We start from the raw sequence: 20,235 nt of genomic DNA, 5'->3' as shown, positions 1-20,235 counted from the left end.
AGTGTTGATTCCTCTCCCTTTATATATGCACTCTAAGTCGGTCTTCGCGGAGCATCTCTTTGATATGGGACCGAGAAGACTTCCCTTTTCTCTCGGGAGTTTCCTTTTTTCGTTCAGGAACTTTCCTTTTTCATCCGAACTCAGGATCCTTGTCGATTCCTTTGAGAAGTTCCGACCGACATCGGTTTAACGGGTCGCATTCGGCCTAGGAACTCGTCTGGCCCAATCTTCCCGGTATAATTCGTTTGTAAACCGGACTTAATTCATGTCTATCTCGATTCGTACTGGGTAAAAACAGGGTGCGGTTTTCATCTCCAACAGTTAGCCCCGCCCCCCTTTGTTCGGCAAAAACGGGTTGTCTTTTGTCGAACTCATTCGAGTTAATTTTCAGAATTAGGTCACAAACCGAGCTCGGTAGATTCAGCGATTTGTTTTCCCGGGCGTTTCAAAACCCTAATTTAATGTGGCGCATGAAATCCGGAAATTTGCGGAAATCGAGGAACTATGATTCCCACTGTTTATTTATAACGAAAATGTACCTCGCATTCATTATTTCTGCTTCAACATATATAAGGTACGCCACTCTCCCTTCTCTCTAGATTCATTTCTCTCTCTAGTTTTTCACTTGTTAGATCTCTTAGTTCTATCTGATCTCTCCGCCGTTTTCTTTGAATTTTCTGATCAATCCTTAAATTTTTCCGACCGATCTTTAAACTTTCCGACCGATCTTCAAAATGTTCCGTGAATCTTCAATCTTTCCAATCTATCTTCATCATGTTCTTCTTGTTCTTCAATCTTTCTCCGATCTCATTTATTTCTCCAAAATGTCTTCTAACTCTTCATCAAACAATGACTCTTCTAACCAAATCCTTCCGAAATATCGTCGCGAACCCTCTGAACCTAGCTCCTCATCTCAAAGTTCTAGGTCGGTGAGTAATCCTCCGACCTTAACTTGCAAGAACTCTAGGTCGGCGGGCGCCGGCAGTAGCAGACCTAGATCTAAGGTTGAGTCGCCCGAACAATTGGCGAGTGAGTCTCGAGAGACAAGGGCCCGAACTGCTCCAGATGCCAACGAAGATGATGGTGACAATGATGAGATCGAGGAGGTTAACAAACTCAAAGGAAGAGATCTCGAGGAGTAAGACAATGTCGAGGTCAACGCTGAATCTCAAGCGGTGAACGTTGCTTTGGCACCAATGCCAGCTCGGAAGGTCGTCCATCCTTGCGACGTGCCCGTTTCCTCCTTTTCTCCGGCGATGATTCGCTCCACACTTGAAGCGTGCAGACTCACGGAAGGTGCCGCTTTCATCGCTCCTGATGCCGGAGACCACCTGTGGGATATCCCGGAAGATTATCTCTACATTTACTTGGACTACTTCACCTAGTGCGAACTGATGCTCCCAATCCCATCTTGTCTGCTCGGCTACTGCAACCGCCGAGGTGTAGCTCTCTCACAGTTGATGCCCGCATCGGTGACAAACTACACGGGTTTCCAAACTCTATGCGCCAAGCTCAACGAAGACCCAATCAACTGACTCTTCGAAGACCTCTTCTCGGTCAATCTTCATGCGAAGAAAAATTGGTTCTTCACAGCTAACGCCAAGCCTCAGAAGGATATCTTCACTGCGGTGAAGCCCAGCAAATACAACGACTGGGAGTCGCATTATTTCTTTCTCGAGATTAACGAACTTACAGTTTGCTTCTTTCGATTACCTCTTACTTATCTTTTTAACCTTTCTTGTTTGTTTGTGCAGGTCCTCATCTTCCAAGTATTCTTCTCAATTCCGGACTCACAACCGAATTCCAAACAGCCTTCAGTGAAGTCTGTAAGCGCTGCTGGCCCGAAGCTTGGGAAAAAAATACTTTGACGCCGAGCTAAGAAGTCCGGTAAATGCTACTTAGTCATTTTTTCTTTTTTCTTTTGCTTGAAGTCACCCGAACTCATTTTCACATTCTCCTTGCTTTTTCTTTCAGTCAAAGAGCCAAAACCCCTTAAACCGAAAAGCCGAGCTAAGAAGCCGTGTTCTCTTTCTAGACGACCAGCCCCGAAGCCGCGAGCTAGACGATCAAAGACTTCAAACATGCTTTCACTTACCGAGATCCCAAGCTTGTTTGACGATGATGAGCCGAACAATGCAGTTCAAGACCTAATTCCTACTGCTGAAGGGGTTTAAGAGAGAGGTGATGAGGTGCCTCCAGCTACGAACTCACCTAACCAGGCAGGTCAGAAGATATCAAAGAGGAAGAAGTCTTCAAAGAAAACCAAGAGGATTGACGGGTCCTCTCATGCTTAATAGGTTGCCACCAAGCTTAATCCTGCGGTTTCCGCCTCATCCGAGCTCGCGATTTCTCGGGATCAACCCGAAGCCTCGAACGTTCAAAAGAGGCAGGCTAGAGATCGCGCCGACCAATCCCCTCAATCCGAGCCCGCTAAGAGGGTCAAAGTTTGATTCGTTTACGATGAGGAGGTCCCTCTTGAGGACAACATCGATGCTTGCACCAACCTCTACCATAAGATTTTTAACAAGGTACCTAGCCTACCAAAGGTCTCCGCGCTGCGATACCTAAATATGTACAAAGGAAACACTCATACGATGGTCGTGGTAAGCAATCGAACCTGTGTATTTCTCCTTAAGTAATTTTCATACTATCTCTGACTTTTCTCTTTACTATTTGCAGCTTGCTAGTCAAACCAATACTTTGGTTGCCGGGTACGAGCTTGCTTTGTACGAGGAGCAACTGAGGGTCCAGGAGCTAGAAAGTCGGATCAGCGGGGTTGAGGAGCGTCTTGCGACCGAACTCCAAATGAACGATGAGCTCCACAATGCAATTGACTTGCTGAAGCAGGAGAGCGCAGAGTTGAAAGCTGTGAAAGCCGAGCTGACAAAGGCTCAGAACCTCTTATCCTGAGAGTTTAAGAAGGATAAAGAACGGCTGCAAGGCATGGTAGCTCACGAAAGAGATTGGGCGAAGAAGGTTCACGCTAAGGCATGTGAGCGCCTAGAGAAAGTCATCCGGAGTTTGGATGATGCTGACCGAGCTCGCAAGCCTTACCTTGTGGTGAACCAGCTCATTGGGGTTCTAGGCTTCATCAAGAATCTCAAGAAGAAGGGTCTATATGAGGTGCCTCTTGACATGGTAGCGGACCTCGAGTCAAAGTAAACGGCGGCGCTGCAAGAGTATCAATCCGTTGACGCATATGTCCTCACCGAGGAGGATAAACGTATGTCGCCGCTTGCTGAGTCTGAAGAGGACGTTCCTGCTGAAGGTCCAACTGATAGAGGGCAGAATCAAGCGGGAGTTGAGCAGTTCGGGTCGAATGAAGACATGATTAACGCCGAGCAAACCGCTGCCTCGAAAACTGTTTAATTTTCTTATATTTTCTCTTTATTTATCGAACTTAATTGCACTCGATGGGTTTTATTATGTTTTGTACACCTTCTTAACCCTCGGGGTTTTCTAATACGATTTCAAGGTCTTCTAAGTCGAACCTAAGTGTGCGAGATGAGCTCGGCTTATTGTTCTTGGTATAGAAATCATATTGCGGGACTGGCCCCGGCTTAATGATGTGGAGTTTACCACGGCACCGTGCGGGTGTTAGCAAGACGGATCTCAGCTTTTTAAGTTTGCATTCAGGTGGAATGCTGTCAAACAACTGGTCAGGAAGTCGACGTAATAAAGTTTCGAGTTCGGTATTCCGTAAGTACGAACTCAAGTGTCTCAAGATTTCACTTAATAAAATTTTATTGATGTTATAGCTGGACTCGATGACGAGCTGCCTACGTACCCTTAAAAAGGGATCAAAGCCATTCGTAGTTCTAAGTACAAAAGGTGATCTCTCCGAACTTAGGAGTTCAGAGGCTTTTTTTTTTTTAAGATTGGAATGATCGACCTAATAGTATTAAGGCTTGAGATGCATAGAGTTCCAAGATCTCGGGATCGGGGTTCCATCCATCTTCATTAGTTGGTAAACTCTAGGTTTAATGACCTTAATGACTTGGTAAGGTCCTTCCTAGTTTGCTCCGAGTTTTTTTGCATTCTTCTCTTTGGTGTTCTGGTAGATTTTGCGGAGGACGAGTTCGCCATCCTCGAAGTGGCGGCCTTTAACCTTTTTATTGTAGTAACGAGCTGCCAGTTATTGGTAATTATTTATCCTAAGTAACGCCTGTTCGCGCTGCTCTTCGACTAAGTCGATAATGTGGAGCATCATGTCCTTGTTGACGTCTGGCTGTTGAGTGAGTATAGTTCGGGGAATACTAGGGACGTTCAGTTTGGCAGGGCACATGGCTTCTGTTCCATACGCGAGAAAAAGGTGATTGCCCGGTAGATCGTCGAGGCGTAGTTCAGTGAAACCATAAAACACCATCAAGTTTGTCTGCCCACATTCCTTTTACCGTGTCTAACCGTTTCTTGAGGCCTTCGATGATTGTCGTGTTTGTTGCTTCAGCTTGCCCGTTTCCTTGTGGGTACCTCGGGGTGGAAAAGCTTAGACGAATCTTCCACTTGGTGCAGAAGTCAGTGAAGATGATGGAAGTGAATTGAGTGCTGTTGTCCGTGACGATCTCATATGGTACACCGTGTCGACAGATAATGAATTTCTAGACAAACTTCTTGATGTCGATGCTGTGGATTTCAGGGTATGCTTCGGCTTTGACCCAATTGGTGAAGTAGTCGGTAACGATGAGCACATATTGCTTCTGGCTGGTTGATCGATGAAAGGGGCCGATAATATCCATTGCCCATCGGATGAAGGGATATGGTGCCGTGGAGGTCATAAGGAGTTTTGTAGGAAGGTTAATCATCGGGCCGTGGCGTTGGCACTTCTTGCAGGGTGCGGCATATTTCTCGCAATTCGAGAGCATCGTGGGCCAGTAGTAGCCGGCTTTTTTGATCTTTAACGCCAAGGACAAAGCTTCAAAATGATTTCCTCCTTCGCCTTCGTGCACTATTTACATGACTTTCATGATGTCGTTTCCATGAACACAGGTTAAGAGCGCGTCATATGCGTCCCATCGGAGTAAAGTACCCTTGACGACAACGTATCGAGCTGTTCGAGTTTTAAGCCGCCGAGCTGCCCATTTGTCTGCAGGAACTGTGCCATCAGCGATGTAACCAACGATTTCCAAGGTACAGTCCTCGGGTTCGTCTTCGCCTTTGGCCTTGATGTCGATTAGGATGTGCTGTCCCTCGGACTCATCGTCAGGATTAGACTCAGTGTCGCTTTGTGTGTCGGTTCAACATTAAGGTCGGCGACAAGTTCTGCAGACTTTTTTTCTTTGTTAAGGGTGCTACTAAGTTCGGATGCGCCTCGAAATCGCGGAGTCACATGATGATGTTTCATACGAGCGCCGGGTCGATATTGGGTCGATCGATTGCCTCAACTGGGATCGTTGTCAAAGGTCGGGATACGAATTAGAGAGCAGCTAAGGCATCGGCTGAGCCGTTCTCGTCGCAAGGTATCTTCGTGAGCTCAAAGGTTGACAAGTCTGAAGCAACTTCTTTGAGGATTTTGAGATATGCATCCATGCGATCATTCTTGGCTTCGTATTCGCATTGAAAATGGTTTGCTACAAGCTGAGAATCGCAATATGCATGGACGTGCTCAGCGCTGATTCCTTTAGCGAGTCGTAATCCGGCGATAACTTCTTCGTACTCGGCTTCATTGTTTGATGCGGGGGATCTGAGGCGCAATGATTGTTCGAGGATTTTGCCATCGGGAGATTTGAGACGAATATCGACACCAGATCTTTTATTAGAAGAGGAGCCATCGGCGTGAAGGATCCATGGTTGCACGACTGGGTTGGCATCAACAAGCTCCGGAGGTAGTTAGATCAAGAAGTCAGCTAGGACTTGGGATTTTGTCGCTGTTCTGCTTCTGTACTCGATATTATATTCGCTGAGTTCGATTGCCCACTTGGCGAGCCGATCTGACTGACTTGGGCTATGCAGGAAAGTGCGAAGTGGGTGACCGGTCAAGACAATGATGGCATGTGATTGGAAGTAAGGGCGCAGTTTCCATGCTGAGATGACCACAGCGAAAGCAAATTACTCCAGAGTTGGGTATCGATATTTCGAACCGTCGAGGGACTTTCTTATGTAGAAGATTGGTTACTGCTCGCCTCTGTCTTCTCGAACGAGTATGCTACTAACTGCATATTCTGAGATCGCGATGTAAAGGTAAAGTGTTTCGCCGGTCTCAGGTTTGGAAAGTACTGGAGGAGTAGACAAGTACTTCTTGAGTTCGGTAAAAGCTTCTTCGCATTTATTGTTCCACTCTAAGTGCTTGTTTCCTCGGAGGAGCTGATAGAATGGTAAGCATTTGTCCGTAGATCGGGATATGAACCTGTTCAGTACCGTGATACGTCTTATTAGCCGCTGGACTTCACACTTGGTTGTTGGGGACGGGAGCTCAAGGATTGCTGCAATCTGTTTTGGATTATCTTCGATACCTCGTAGAGTAACGATGTACCCAAGGAACTTGCCCGACTTTATGCCAAAGGTGCACTTAGTGGGGTTTAACTTCATGTCATACTGATCAAGTATATCGAAGCAGGTGCGGAGTTGGCCGACGTGGTCAGTAGCAACGATTGATTTGACGAGCATATAGTCTATGTAAACTTCCATGGTTTGATCAAGCTGACTTGCAAACATCCGGTTGACGAGGCGTTGATTCGTCGCGCCCGCATTCTTTAAGCCGAATGGCATGACTTTGTAGCAATGAATGACGTATTCTCTCGATCTTGAGGTTGCAGAAGGATCTGATTTTATCCGGAGAATGCATCCATGAAGGAAAATATTTCGTTCCCGGCAGTTGCTTCAACTAGGCGATCGATGTGTGGTAGAGGGAAACCGTCTTTGGGGCATGCTTTGTTGAGATCGGTGAAGTCAACACATATTCTCCACTTGCCATTTTTCTTCTTAACGACCATCGCATTGGCCAACCAATCAGGATATTTGACTTCGGTAATTGACTCTGCCTTCAGTAAGCATTCGACCTCGTCGTTGACAGCCTGTGCTTTTTCTGATCCAAGTTTCCAACGTTTCTGCTAGATCGGTTTGTAAGTCGGGTCAATGTTGAGTTCGTTACAGGCGATCTGTGGGTCGATTCCGGGCATGTCCTCAACCGACCATGCGAGGTGGAGGAATGCTGCTTCAAGAAGTGAACGAGGCTTTCTCGGATCTTCGGGTCGAGCTCAGCGCCGATACCGACCTGGCGTTCTGGTCGTAGCTCGTTGATGCAGACTTGGGTGATGACCTCCTGCTTAGATTTTGTTTTCTGAATGATGAGGTCGGTTTTTGTATCTTGTGAGCTAATGACGCAGGCTTGATTGACTGATCGGAGTTTGCACTCATTGATATAGCATGATCGAGCGACGGCTTGGTTACCTCTGAATGTGTATATGTCGTTGGGGCTTGAGACTTGAGTCATTGGTGATACGTTGAGGCAACGACTTTCATCGCATGGAGCCAAGGCATTCCCAAGATAGCATTATAGATCGCTGGTTTGTCGAGGATGAGGAATTGGATGATCTTTACGACTCCGGCGAGGTAGATTGGGGTTTTTATTTTTCCGACCGTCATGCAACGTTCGCTGTCAAACCCGGTGAGTGGTTAGATGAAAAGTTCAATTTTATCGGCTGGGATGTCGAGATGGTCGAGTGCGTCTTTGAAGATTATGTTGACCGAGCTGCCAGTATCGATGAGTATGCGGCTAACTTCAATGTTGTCCAGAAGGAGTTCGACGACGAGAGCGTCGTTGTGCAGCTTGTGCAGTCCAATCGTGTCGGCTTAGGTGAATACCAATACAGTTCCTTTCGGGGTATCGTGCAAGAATTTAGGTGCAGTGGCGGCCTACCGGCTGTACTCCTTGATTACCCAAACTGAGTAGCTGCAAGTTTCGATGGCTCCCATTATCATATTGACGCGTTTTCTGGCTTTGGGAGCGTGGTTCTCGGGTGCCGGTTTGTCGCGGTTGCGTTTCTGTTGCTCGGGTTGAGCGGGTGGATTCGGTAACATCAGTGGAGGAGGTGGTAATGCCGGGAGGTCCTTTGCAACGGTATTATTGGGCTGTGTATTATTAGGTCGGAGTGACATGTTCCTCTGTTCGGTTGAAAGTCGGAGATCGTCAAGTGAGATCTGCCCTTTTCGATACTGTGCGAGCAAGTATTCCCGTAAGTGTCTGCAATCTTCGGTGCTGTGTCCTTTGTGATTGTGGAATTCGCAGAACAACGTCTCATCTTGGTCCTCATTATTGCGAATCCATTTGTTGTTCCATTGCTTGTTCGGCTGTGGGACGGCGTTGGTGTAGAACCTTTTACGATTCTTGTATCCTCTGTCGTAACCTGATTGGGGCTCGTAAGCATCAGCTTTAGGTCGTTCGAGATGTTTGGCTGTGTAGCTTTGATCGTGAGCTGCTTCTTCTTCCTCTTCTGCTATGTAAGTATTAGCTCGGTGCAAGGCATCCTCCAAGGTCTGAGGTGGGTTATGCTTGATCGCGCTTTGAAAACTTGTTTTTATCTGATCTCCTTTCTGCATGCACAGGAGGGCGGCTTCATCGCTTATTGTGCAATGGGCAACCACTGTTTTGAAGCGGTGGATGAAGTCGCGGAGGCTTTCGTTTGCACCTTGAGCTATCTGCCACAGCTCGGAGTTCTTGGTGTTCTGTCCGATGAACATGGAGAAATGCTTGACAAAAGCCGTGGTTAGCTCCTTGTAATTATTTATCGAGTTCGTCTCAAGCCGCGAGAACCAGTCGAGAGCAATTCCACCCAGACTTTCAACAAATAGTTAGCATTGGATCGCGTCTTTTTCTTCAGCAGACCTGAACTGGTATCGGTTCATGATGATCCCGAACGAGGTTAAGAAGTGTCGTGGATATATTATTTGAATTTAAAATTAATAAATTTAATTAATTATAAATTCAAAAAATTTACAAAAAAAATTACAAAATCTAATTCAGGTTTAAATCATAATTGATATCGTCGAGACTTATATTGATGTCCCCCGTCTACGTCTCACCACCGGTACTTGTCTGACCGCCATCATCCGTCTAACCGTCGTTCCCCGCCTGACCGCCGGATGCTGCCTCACCGTCGGTAATAGTCCGCGGACCAGAAGAAGTGGCCCGTGATTGCCGTTGCTTCTCTCTCAATGCGGTCGCCAAGTCCAGGATGCTCGCCGCTATGATATCAAAGAGGTCGTTGAACGACTGGATCTCCTCCTTTTGAGTGATTTGCTCAGTCCGCAAGCTGGTGATCTCTGTGTGGACGACTTCTAACTCCTTACGCAAAATAACCGGATCCGCATAAGCCCGGCTTCCAGTGGTGGAGGCGACTGGACTGTCTCTAATAGAGCTCATCCCTAAGATACAGCCATTCTTCTTCGGAGCAACCTACAAATAATGAATTTCAAAACTTTGTATAATTAAAAACTATATAAAGTAAATTATTAGTTAAATGTTTTAAAAAAAAGTTTTTCTCAATGTGCATGACATCAAGATAATGTCTTAGCAGATGATCTTTCTAGTATTGAAGTTTCCAAAAAAATGCTTTTTTTATGCCAATTATGATTAACCCTATATCCATCAGGCATATTCGCTGGAGTGTGTCAGTTTCCCCCTGGACCGGCCGTTTCAAGTTCCTCCCAATGATCTATTTGTGCTTCAAAATCTTGCCCTTTTAGATACATTGGTGGAGAGAGACGAACATTTTTGTTATTTTTAAACAGTCACTTGTTTCTTCAATATTGATGGTTAGGTGGTTCGATGGTGACAATCAAACCAACATGTTTTCCGACCATGTTTAAGCTGAAATGCATCGGTCTTATCGAGACAATAAGGACAAGATAACCTCCCTTGTATACTCCAATCTGATAGCATTCCATATGCAGGGAAGTTGTTTATTGTCCACATAAGCACCGCTTGCATCGTAAAGTTTTTGCTCCTTGAACTGTCATATGTTCGAACTTTGTTCTGCTACAACTGGTTCAACTCATGTATGAGTGGCTCCAAAAACACATCAAGTGCTCGCTTCAGGAAACTCGAAATGTTCTCGCAATTTCTGCTTCAGTTCCCCTTCGTGCTCATTGTTCTCTTTGATTCTAATTTCAACTTCAGTACTAACTAACACGAAAAGAAATCGGTTGGATTTCTCTCTAATCGTCAAATTTCCCAAACTCGACTTCCCCTCACTCGGTTTCCCCTCATTCGATTTCCCCTAAATCGCTTTCCCCTAACTTGATTTCCCCTCAAACCCTAATTTCTTATTTCCCCCAAATTGACTAAGTGTATTCGTAAATACTTACACTACCGTGCCATTTACCAATGTAAAAAACATCAACACACATTAAAAAAACATGTCGTTTAAACATATCTAAAACATTGTGTTTTGAATTCTGTTTAATATTTAAACAGAACCTCGTTATGTTACGTCATTGATATGAGCCTGGGCTATTTAACGGATGACTTCGTGGGTCGGATGTTTGACTTGCATTATTGCGAGCTCATGGATTTATTGCAAAAACAATAAAGTTGCTGGGTTTATTTGCATTAAACCCTAAAAAATTTAAGATTGTTTTGGTAAAACAAAATTTTGGGGATTTTTTTGGTTGAACAAAAATCTGTCATTTTTCTACCCAAAAAGTCCCTTTTCAAAAAATTTCAAAAATAGAACCATTATGGATGATTAAATATTTAGAACTAAAAAATCTAATTCGTTAGTTTCAGAAAAAAATACTGATATAAAAAATGAAATCACTTGTTATCATCTAAAAAATATTTTTGAGTTACTGGCATGTGATTAAATTAGAAATCCAATATGAGATGAGCTAGACAGAGTTCCTGAAAGACTTAGACAAGATCAAGATATTGACCATATTTCATAGATTTGTTAGAGCTATGGATGGGCCTCATGTATGAGTAAAAGTAAAACCAGAATTACAAAAAATGTATTGGGATCAAAATGATATTGTATCCTTAAATATTATGGCAATATATGATTTGAATATATTATTCACATAAATTTGGTATGGATCACACCTGGATGATGCCTCGATACAATAGTTTTGACATTAGCATAACAAAACAATTCTGAATTCCTTTTGCTCCCACCAGGGAAGTATTATCTCGTTGATTTTAGTTATCCAAACAAACAAAAAGTTTTGGCTCCTTACACATCATCACGAAATAGAGTTGTGAGATATCATATGGCTCAGTTCAATTCTGATCCTACTCCTAGGAATAAATAGGAACTCTTCAATCGCAATCATGCATCTATACGTTCTATTATTGAGAGGACTTTTAGATGTTGGAAGAAAAAGTGGAGGATGTCAAAGAATTTCCAAGATATAGTATTAAAGTATAAAAAAAGTGGTAATAGTTACAATAGGATTACATAACTTTATCAAAATTTCAGATTTCTCAGATCCAAATTTTGCAAATGCAATGACAGAAAAAATATAAGCAATATATTCGTGATTCGGACACTGATTCCACAAGACCTAAATTTTTAAGTGGCACTGAAGCAGCAGAGGCAGCAAATGGACAATATATAGAGCAAATAAGAGACAAAATTGTAGATATATTATGATACTGTATTGTACTTCATTTATTATGATTAACTATTTTATTTAATTTAATAATATATATGTAAAACTCTTACCTTAAATAAATTTTGGGTATTTAAGGTTCATATATATATATATATATATATATTAAATTATTTCTCATTAACCAAAACAAACAACTTAATTATAGTTATACTAATTATTATATATATAATTTTTTTTTAAAAAAATATTTATTTATAATCTGTAATCCACACTGCTTGTTGTTTTCCACTGATACTATAATTCGTATTCCTATCTCTTCATTTCCTATTTTGGTCTATCTATATTCCAGGAAAATCATATGCTCCATGGATGGAGTAAAAATTGGAGTCTTGGTCTCTTGTTTATTATTCAAACATTTTATTTTGGTTCTTCTTATTATAAGACAGATTAGAAAAAAAATTATTTCTACAAAATTAACTTCCGTTACTTTTCATATTGAACTTCCATTCTAAAGAGGATTAGGAAAAAATATGTTCATATAGAAACTTTCGTTAACAAACAAATTATTAAGAGAGATTTTGTAAAATAGTACAAAATGAGGACCTAATTACCAGAATAGTACAATGTTTGAGAAAATTGCAAAAATTGTTTTGTTTGAGAATTTTTTTTAAAGTTCAGGATTTAAGACGACCTTTCACACTAAAACCTAAACCCTTAAAAATAAAACCTAAACTTTAAACAATAAACTTTAAATCATTCCAAAAGTTTCTGAAAAAGACTATTTTGACCATTTTCTTAAAAAACCATATTATTCTGACAATTAATTGGTAACTTGGTACTCAGAACCGTTCATTTTTTATTCTAAACACAAAAGTTCTCTCACTTAGTATTAAAAATGGCTCCCGAAATTCAAAAATTCCCCACACCATAATATAAAAGAACCCTCTTTCTCCTTGATTATTTAGATTGGTTCCAAAAAGGTAAATCTCCTCTCCTTTTTAGTTCGAATCTTACGAAATATGGTTTTGAGAAATTGGAGTTTTGGAGTTATTTTGTTTGGTATACAAATAAATTGTTTCAGTTTGGTTTGTTGTTTGTTTGATTTGGTGTGCCTAGCTTTAGCTATGTGATTATTGCTAGGTAATATGATTTCTCAGACAATCCTATTTTTGTAATTCGCTTCTCAATAGTTTTAGTATTTCTTTTAACTTGCTTTTAGGATAATTGGTGTTTATATTGTTTAGGCCATGAAACTCAGAGAAACTAGTAGCTCTATGATGTTTAAGGCTTTTTAAAGTGAATGCTTAAAGTATGATGGCATGTGCATAATGGACCTCATTCAACATAGTTTAATGACTGATGCCACAGGAACAAAGATTAAATTGCCTCTGACTAGATACATAATGGGAGAAGAGATCAATTAACCATCCAAATGAGTCAACAACCATTCGACATATATATTTGTACGTGGAGATTCTTGAAGAGATAATCACTGATTCTTTATTCTCTTAATTGAAAAACACATTCCTAAGCCCAATCATCAAAGCAGGTTCACAGAAAGAGGTGGTGCACAGAAAAGAGATGGATTGAGTTTTTACGAGAAATTTATTCATTTTATATTGCCAGACAGATTTTGATATTAAGGAAATATGAACTCTGGCTTCCCCTTCGATGGGCAACCGATGAGATTTTCATTACGCCAATATCACTTGGTAACTAGACTACCATGCTGGAAAAAAAGATGAAAAAGCCCCAAAAGAAGACAAGTTCGAGTGGCCCTTATGTGAAAATAAAACACACATTTGTGATGATTTGATAGATGAATTTTTAACCTAAGGATGCAGAGGAAGGCAAACTGAGGCTACAATGTTCGTTCTTGTTGGGAGTATCTTATTGTTGTGATATGCGAGGGTCAAGTCCACTCTCCGAGAGCATATGTGGAAATGGCGAAAAGTGATATGACAAGTTAATCTTGGGGAGAAGTTTCTTTCCGCTTACTGATAACTGATAAGTTTTGGAAATGAGCTTTCTTTTACTGCTTTGTAGGAGAATGCAGAACATAATCTGAAAAGATTTCCTATGACATTGCATTTGTGGCATTTTACTTCTGCCAAACTTAGAAACTAAATATTTGCCTAAATGGACAACCCTTCAAATGGGTTTATTTGTGCAAAGTATTAGTACACAACTACATTCTTTTACTGTGTTTGGGGTTACTAAAAAATCAAAAGATGCTGAAGGAACATGTGTGCTTAGAAGTTTTGATGATGATACAGACTTATCTGCCTTGCTTACTAAAGAAAAATAACCATCTTGTTACAATTATGACCTTGGTGAATAAAAGTTACAAAGTAACTGAGATTGATTGGAATAGAAATTTCATTGAGTTGGAAAAAATCTGAAGAATTCATTTTTCATAAAATATGAGATTTTTTCGTCCCAAGAATGAGTCTGAGGAGATGCGCCAAGAAGATAAGAGATATGCCACAAAGATGGGTTTGATACCCTGGAAATGTGGGTGATCACCTCGAGAAAAAGAAAAATTGGTAAGAAACAATTCTTAAAGAAAATGAAGTACTGTGTTTCTGTGTCTCAGAGCTGGTAGAAGAAGTCCAATCATTGCATTATGAAAGAGTTTTGATGGTTTTGATCTAACATTTCTCGCTCGTGTTTTATATTATGCATTTCTTGAAGATGTGTTAACATCTTGTGTATTGCTGCAATATGTGTTAGCATCCTCAAAACGAAATGATTGGACTTCTTCCTCTAGCTCTTAATTAGACAGAAAACACAATGTCTTCTTCTCTTCAACCATTGTTTCTAACCGATCTTGCAGTTTCTCAAGGTCATCACCCACATTTCCATCCAGGTCATCACGCACATATTCATCCATCATCTCATCAAATCCATCTTTTATAGAATAGAGAACTGAATGATTCATTAGTTGATAGAATGTACAATATATATAGTAGATACACACAAGATTAGGTATAAACTATTTAAAAATCTAACCTTTCCATATCTATTCTCTACATGCCCCCTCAAGATGGAGGTACATTTGTGACTCCAATCTTTTCATTAAGCTCTACAAATCGTGGTTTAGGCAGCGGCTTCGTAAGAGCGTCGGCTAGTTGATCTTCCCTTAGAGCACTAGATTGGATGTTGTCATGAATAAAATGATAGTCCAGTGCTAAGTGTTTCATTCTGGAATGGAATACAGGGTTTGCAGACACAGACGTGGCACCGACGTTGTCGCAATAAATGACAGGCATAGAGGGTAAGGTAAAACCAAGTTTGGACAATAAAGAGTAGACCCATCGAAATTCAGAAGCTGTGTTTGCGACTGCACGATATTCAGCTTCTGTTGACGAGCAAGGAACACCCTTTTGCTTCTTCGAAGACCAGGAAATTGGTGTGGATCCGAGATACAAGATATATGCATTTGTGGACACAAAATAATCTGTATCACCTGTCCAATCAGAATCTGAGAAAGCGTGTAATGTTATCAAGGAATCAGCATGCAGAAAAATTCCATGAGACATTGTACCAGCCAGATAACGAAGTACTCACCTCACTGCCTGCCAATGTGAATCCGTTGGTTGGTGCATAAACTAACGGCTACACATCAAGAAATTTGAAGCAGTGAGCTTGGTAACATTTGTCATATTGACATTAAAGAGATTGACGTTGTCGGAGACAGCGATCGTCTCATTGAATGTGGTTGGTGAGTTGGCCATTGTGAAAAAAAAGAGGTGCATTGGAAAAGAAAAATGAATGGTGGCGCTTAAAAATTTAGGTCTTTTGGAATCAGTGTCCGAATCATGAATAAAATGATAGTCCAGTACTAAGTGTTTTATTCTGTAATGGAACACAGGATTTGCAGACAAAGACGTGGCACCGACATTCTCACAGTAAATGACAGGCATAGAGAGTAAAGTAAAAAGTTCAGACAATAAGGAGCAGACCCATCAGAGTTCAGAAGCTGTGTTTGCGACTGCATGATATTCAGCTTCTGTTGACAAGCAAGCAACACCCTTTTGCTTCTTCGAAGACCAGGTAATTGGTGTGGATCCCAGATACAAGATATATGTATTGGTGGACACAAAATTATCTGTATCACCTGCCCAATCAGCATCTGAGAAAGCATGTAATGTTATCGCCTCACTGCCTGCCAATGTGAATCTGTTAGTTAGTGCATAAACTTATGACTCCACATCAAGAAATTTGAAGCAGTGAGCTTGGTAACATTTGTCGTATTGACATTAAGCAGATTGACGTTGTCGGAGACAGCAATCGTCTCGTTGGAGGTGGTTGGTGAGTTGGCCATTGTGAAAAAAAGAGGTGCGTTGAAAGGAAAAATGGATGATGGCGCTTAAAAATTTAGGTCTTTTGGAATCAGTGCTTTGATACCATATAGAATAGAAAACTGAATGATTCATTAGATGATAGAATACACAAGAGATTAGGTGTAAACTATTTACAAATCTAGCCTTTCCATATCTACTCTCTATATCTTTTTGGCACATTTACTCAAACTCATCTTCTTGGTGCATCTCCTCAAACTCATATTTCTGGGCATGAAATCTCATATTTTATTAGAAATAAATTTCCAAGTTTTTTCAACTCAATGAAATTCATATTCCAATCAAATCTCAGTTACTTTGTAACTTCAATTCACCAAGGTCATACCTGTGACTAGATGAATACATGTGACTAGATGATTATCTTCTTCAGTGACAAGGTAGATAAGTCTGCAACATCATCAAAACTTCTAAGCACACATGTTACTTCATCATCTTTTGATATTTCAGTAACCCCAATTAACGTAAAAGAATGTAGTTGAGTACTAAAATATACCTTGCACATTTAAACACATTTGAAAAGTTGTCCAATCTAGCAAATGATACTTTTGAATTTGGCACATAAGCCAAAAGCCACAAATGCAAGTCCATATGAAATATTTTAAAATATATTTACAGAACTTATCAGAAAACGGAAAGAAACCTCTCCCCCAGGATAACTTTTCATATTACTTTTCGTATTTTCACATATAATCTCGGAAAATTGGATTAGCTTGTTTTTTTTTTTTTTAAATTGTTTAATATTTGAAAACATCCGAATAGAAAGATGATTTTCTCTCTACTGCCTCTGAGTGGCGTTCTTCTTCCCCATTTTAAAACTTTAGCCGCCGAGAGTTTCACCTCTCCGTTCTCCCTTGCCGGCCGTGGTGGCTCACCGTCACCGGCAAAGGGACCCCCTTTTCTTCCTTTCTCTTCTACTTCTCTCCCTGATCCTTCTCGTCGGCCGGTGGTTCTCTTTGGGCTGCTTCTTTGGCGTTGCGTTGGTCGTTCGTCAGAGGCAATGGCTTGTCCTCTCTCCCGGTTTGCTCCTCTCTGCGGTGGAGCTATGGAATCTTCTTCCTCTACTCATCTCGAGGACTGCATTTGACATTGGATTGAAGATTCCATGGTTTGCTTATGCCCGTTTGGGATTATCCGGTGCCTTGACTTCGACTTGCTCCCGCTCTATAGCTGAGGTCTTCTCTTCCGACGAGAAACTGGATTCTTTTCCTATTCGAGCTGCCGAGGACAGCATCTTCGCCAGGATTAAAGCACTCATTTTTCTCCAATTTGGTTTTTTTTTGCTTGCAGCGGCGGTGGTGGCATGATCTCCCTAGCTTTGTATCTCAGCTTTGCAGATCTGGCTCGTCAGCTTGGTGTGGTGGTTTCTGGGGGTTATTCTCCGGCAGGTATTTGGTTGAAGGAGGCGGGATCTCTGCGGCGTTGCAGTGGTCACGGTGATGGAGGGTGAGCTTCTCATATAGTTGATCTCCTTGCCATCGTCCTCCTTGTCCTGCTGTCCATTCGTATCTTTTCGTGTCTGCCCCCAGTTTTCCTCCGGCGGTCCATCGGCGGTTTTCTCTTGCTCTTGTGCTGGCTTTGTGTCAATCAGTGGCTTGAGTTCTTCAGGATTTTGTTTGGCGTTTATTTTGAGAGCAGCGCTCGGAGGTTTGCTCTGCAGGTTGCTCCACCGCCGGCTACGGCGGATTGTGGTGGCCGGTGTGGCTCGGTGAAGTGCCTCCATCTTGACCGTCTTCTCTTCCGGGTGGCCCGTAGTCTCTCATCGGTGTGTGTTTGGCCTCAACTCTGTGTGGCGGTGTCTTAGTCGTCTTCAGGATCCTGCGATGGTGATCAAGGTGAGTTTGGTTTGTTGTAAGGTAGCTTTGCTCGGGATATGAGTCTCCTTTTCTGCAGTCCTTTGTGGATTTGTCTTGTGGGGAGTTTTGGAGGTCTAGGCTTTGGTGGTTATTTGTGTTCGCTATCTTAGTTCTCGAGTGCGGGGTACGCCGATTTCTACCCGTCAGTGGTTTTAGTAAAGCAGTTGCTCGTTAATCTCCGGAGTGTCTTCTTTGCTCGTGAGTGAAGCTGTAGACATTGCGTTTTTAGGATTTGAGGACATCCTAGATCCCATTTCTCGTGGCAACATCAATGGGTTTATTAGACGTTATGCTTCCCCTTCCCGCAGTTTGCTCCTAGCTCTTTCGCTCCCTTGGATCCTTTTCAGGTTGTTTGTTAGATTGATTTTTTTCTTGTCATACTTGTTGTGTCTGTTTATTGTAGATTGCTTCAGTTGTTTTCGGTTTTTTGCCCGTTTCTTGTTTTCCTCTGTACCTCTGTCAGAACGGAAAATTGGTAATATAATCTTTATATTTTACCCAAAAAAAAAAAAAACTTGGATTAGCTCTTACATATCTTAACAAGAACCATCATTGCTAGCCTTAGTTTTCCATCCTTTGCATCTTCAGGTTATGACTCTATCTATCCAGTCATCACAAGTGTGTGTTTTATCTTCACATAAGGGCCATTCAAGATTTTTTTCTATTGAGCTTCTTCTTTTGTTTCCCAGCATGGTAGTTCAGCTACCAAGTGAAACTCTCATACTGAGAATCTCATATATATGTAGCCCATCAAAGTGAAACCAGAATTTATTTTTCCCTCTTGTCAAAATCTATTTTGGCAACACAAAATTAACCAATCACCCAGAAAAACCTAACTCATCTCCTTTCTGTTCACCACCTCTTTTCTGTGAACCCGCTTTGATGATCAAACCAATGAATGTGTTTTTCAACTGAGAGAATAAAGAATCAGTGACTGTCTCTTCAATAATCTCCACGAAAAAAAGTTGAATGGTTATTGACTCCGTCTGATGGTGAATTAACCTCTTCTCCCATCATGTTTCTAGTTTGAGGCAATTCAATCTATGTTGGAGTTGCATTAATTTATAAACTTTGTTGAACTATGTCCATTATGTAAGAGTCAAGGAGTTGACGTTCAACAGGGAGACATGTGTAGCACAGAGTACAAAGGACGCGGGAAACTCAAGTGTGCTAACGTGGCAGCGAAGAATTGGAGCTGGCAGGAAGCTGTTTTGAGAGATCGAATATCCAAGATATAGAGATTAGAGGATCTCAACGATAAGGAAAGAAGATATTCATGAGGGTGAAAAACGTGAATAAAGAGCAGGGAAAAGGGTTTCTGAAGATGAACCCTTTAGAGAGAACTAGTCACAAAAAGCTAGTCGCACGAGAGGTTGGGGTTTTGGTGAGCGAGTTCATTGTGGTAGTTGCATAGCTGTTCTGTGTTTAGGATTGGGTAGATTAAGAATTGGTCAGTATCGAGTTGCAGGTGCAAGGTCGTGTAATTCTAATTAGACAGATCTAAAGGATTGTCTAAGTGATTCTTAATAAAAGGCAAAGAGTGTTTTTGCAATTTTCTATGTTCTACTCTTAGTCTCTGTGATATAGATCTTACATTTGGTATCAGAGCGGGACACCTTCTAGAAACTGTTTTCTACATCAGGTGAAGATCTTGTGGAGATCATGGAGACGATGAAAGAACTGATAGCTATTCAGAAGCCTTTGTTACTTCAGTCGGGAAACTTTGGTCATTGGAAGGCTCGAATGCGACACATCATCCGAGGCATTGATGAAGATGCATGGACGGCAGTGGAACGGGGTTGGACTGCTCCAACCGTTGTGTCTGAGGATAAGGAAGGAAATAAGATCACCATCGATAAACCTAAGAACCAATAGACTGAGACTGAGAAGAGCTTGTCGAAATTTAACTCAAAGGCCATGTCTGTGATCTTTTCCGCAGTGGACCTTGATGAATTCGGGATTATTCAAGGTTGTGAATCAGCAAAAGAGGCGTGGGATACCCTGGTGAATCACTTTGAAGGAGACACGAGCGTCCGGAGAACTCGTATTGATCACCTTGCATCTGAATTTGAAAATCTCAAGATGTCTGCTGATGAATCTGTCGCAAGCTTTACCACAAAACTGAACACCATAGCAAATGAGTCAGCAGTGTTGGGGAAGAAATTCAAGGACAAGAAACTCGTGAAGAAGTTACTTAGATGTCTGCCTCCCAAGTTTGCTGCTCACAAGGCTGTAGTGAAGTATTCGATGGACACTGACACCATGAAATTTGAGAAACTTGTTGGTCTCCTCAAGGCTGAGGAAATGGAAGCCAATGCTGATCAGAAAACTTCTCACAAAAGTATTGCGTTCACGGCTGCAGATGAAAAGGATAGAATGAGCCAATGTGAGGAAAATCTCAGTCTGCTAGCTAGAAACTTCAACAAAATGCTGAAAAGGGTTGAGAAAGGTCACAACAAGTTTACAAAGTT

The 20,235-nt window shown here is 41.7% G+C and overlaps 1 protein-coding gene across 1 annotated transcript; it reads right to left on the bottom strand.

Annotated features, from left to right (window-relative positions):
* Positions 1-7,851: 7,851 nt before the first annotated feature.
* Positions 7,852-8,676, bottom strand: LOC112082075. The gene has a single exon (XM_024149166.1). It carries the CDS (start codon positions 8,674-8,676, stop codon positions 7,852-7,854), a length of 825 nt encoding a protein of 274 aa, XP_024004934.1.
* Between the last annotated feature and the right edge of the window lie 11,559 nt (positions 8,677-20,235).

The sequence above is a fragment of the Eutrema salsugineum genome, unplaced genomic scaffold (assembly GCF_000478725.1).
Source record: "Eutrema salsugineum unplaced genomic scaffold, Eutsalg1_0 scaffold_1, whole genome shotgun sequence".
Taxonomy (NCBI): domain Eukaryota; kingdom Viridiplantae; phylum Streptophyta; class Magnoliopsida; order Brassicales; family Brassicaceae; genus Eutrema; species Eutrema salsugineum.
This window is presented reverse-complemented; position numbering and strand designations above follow the sequence as displayed.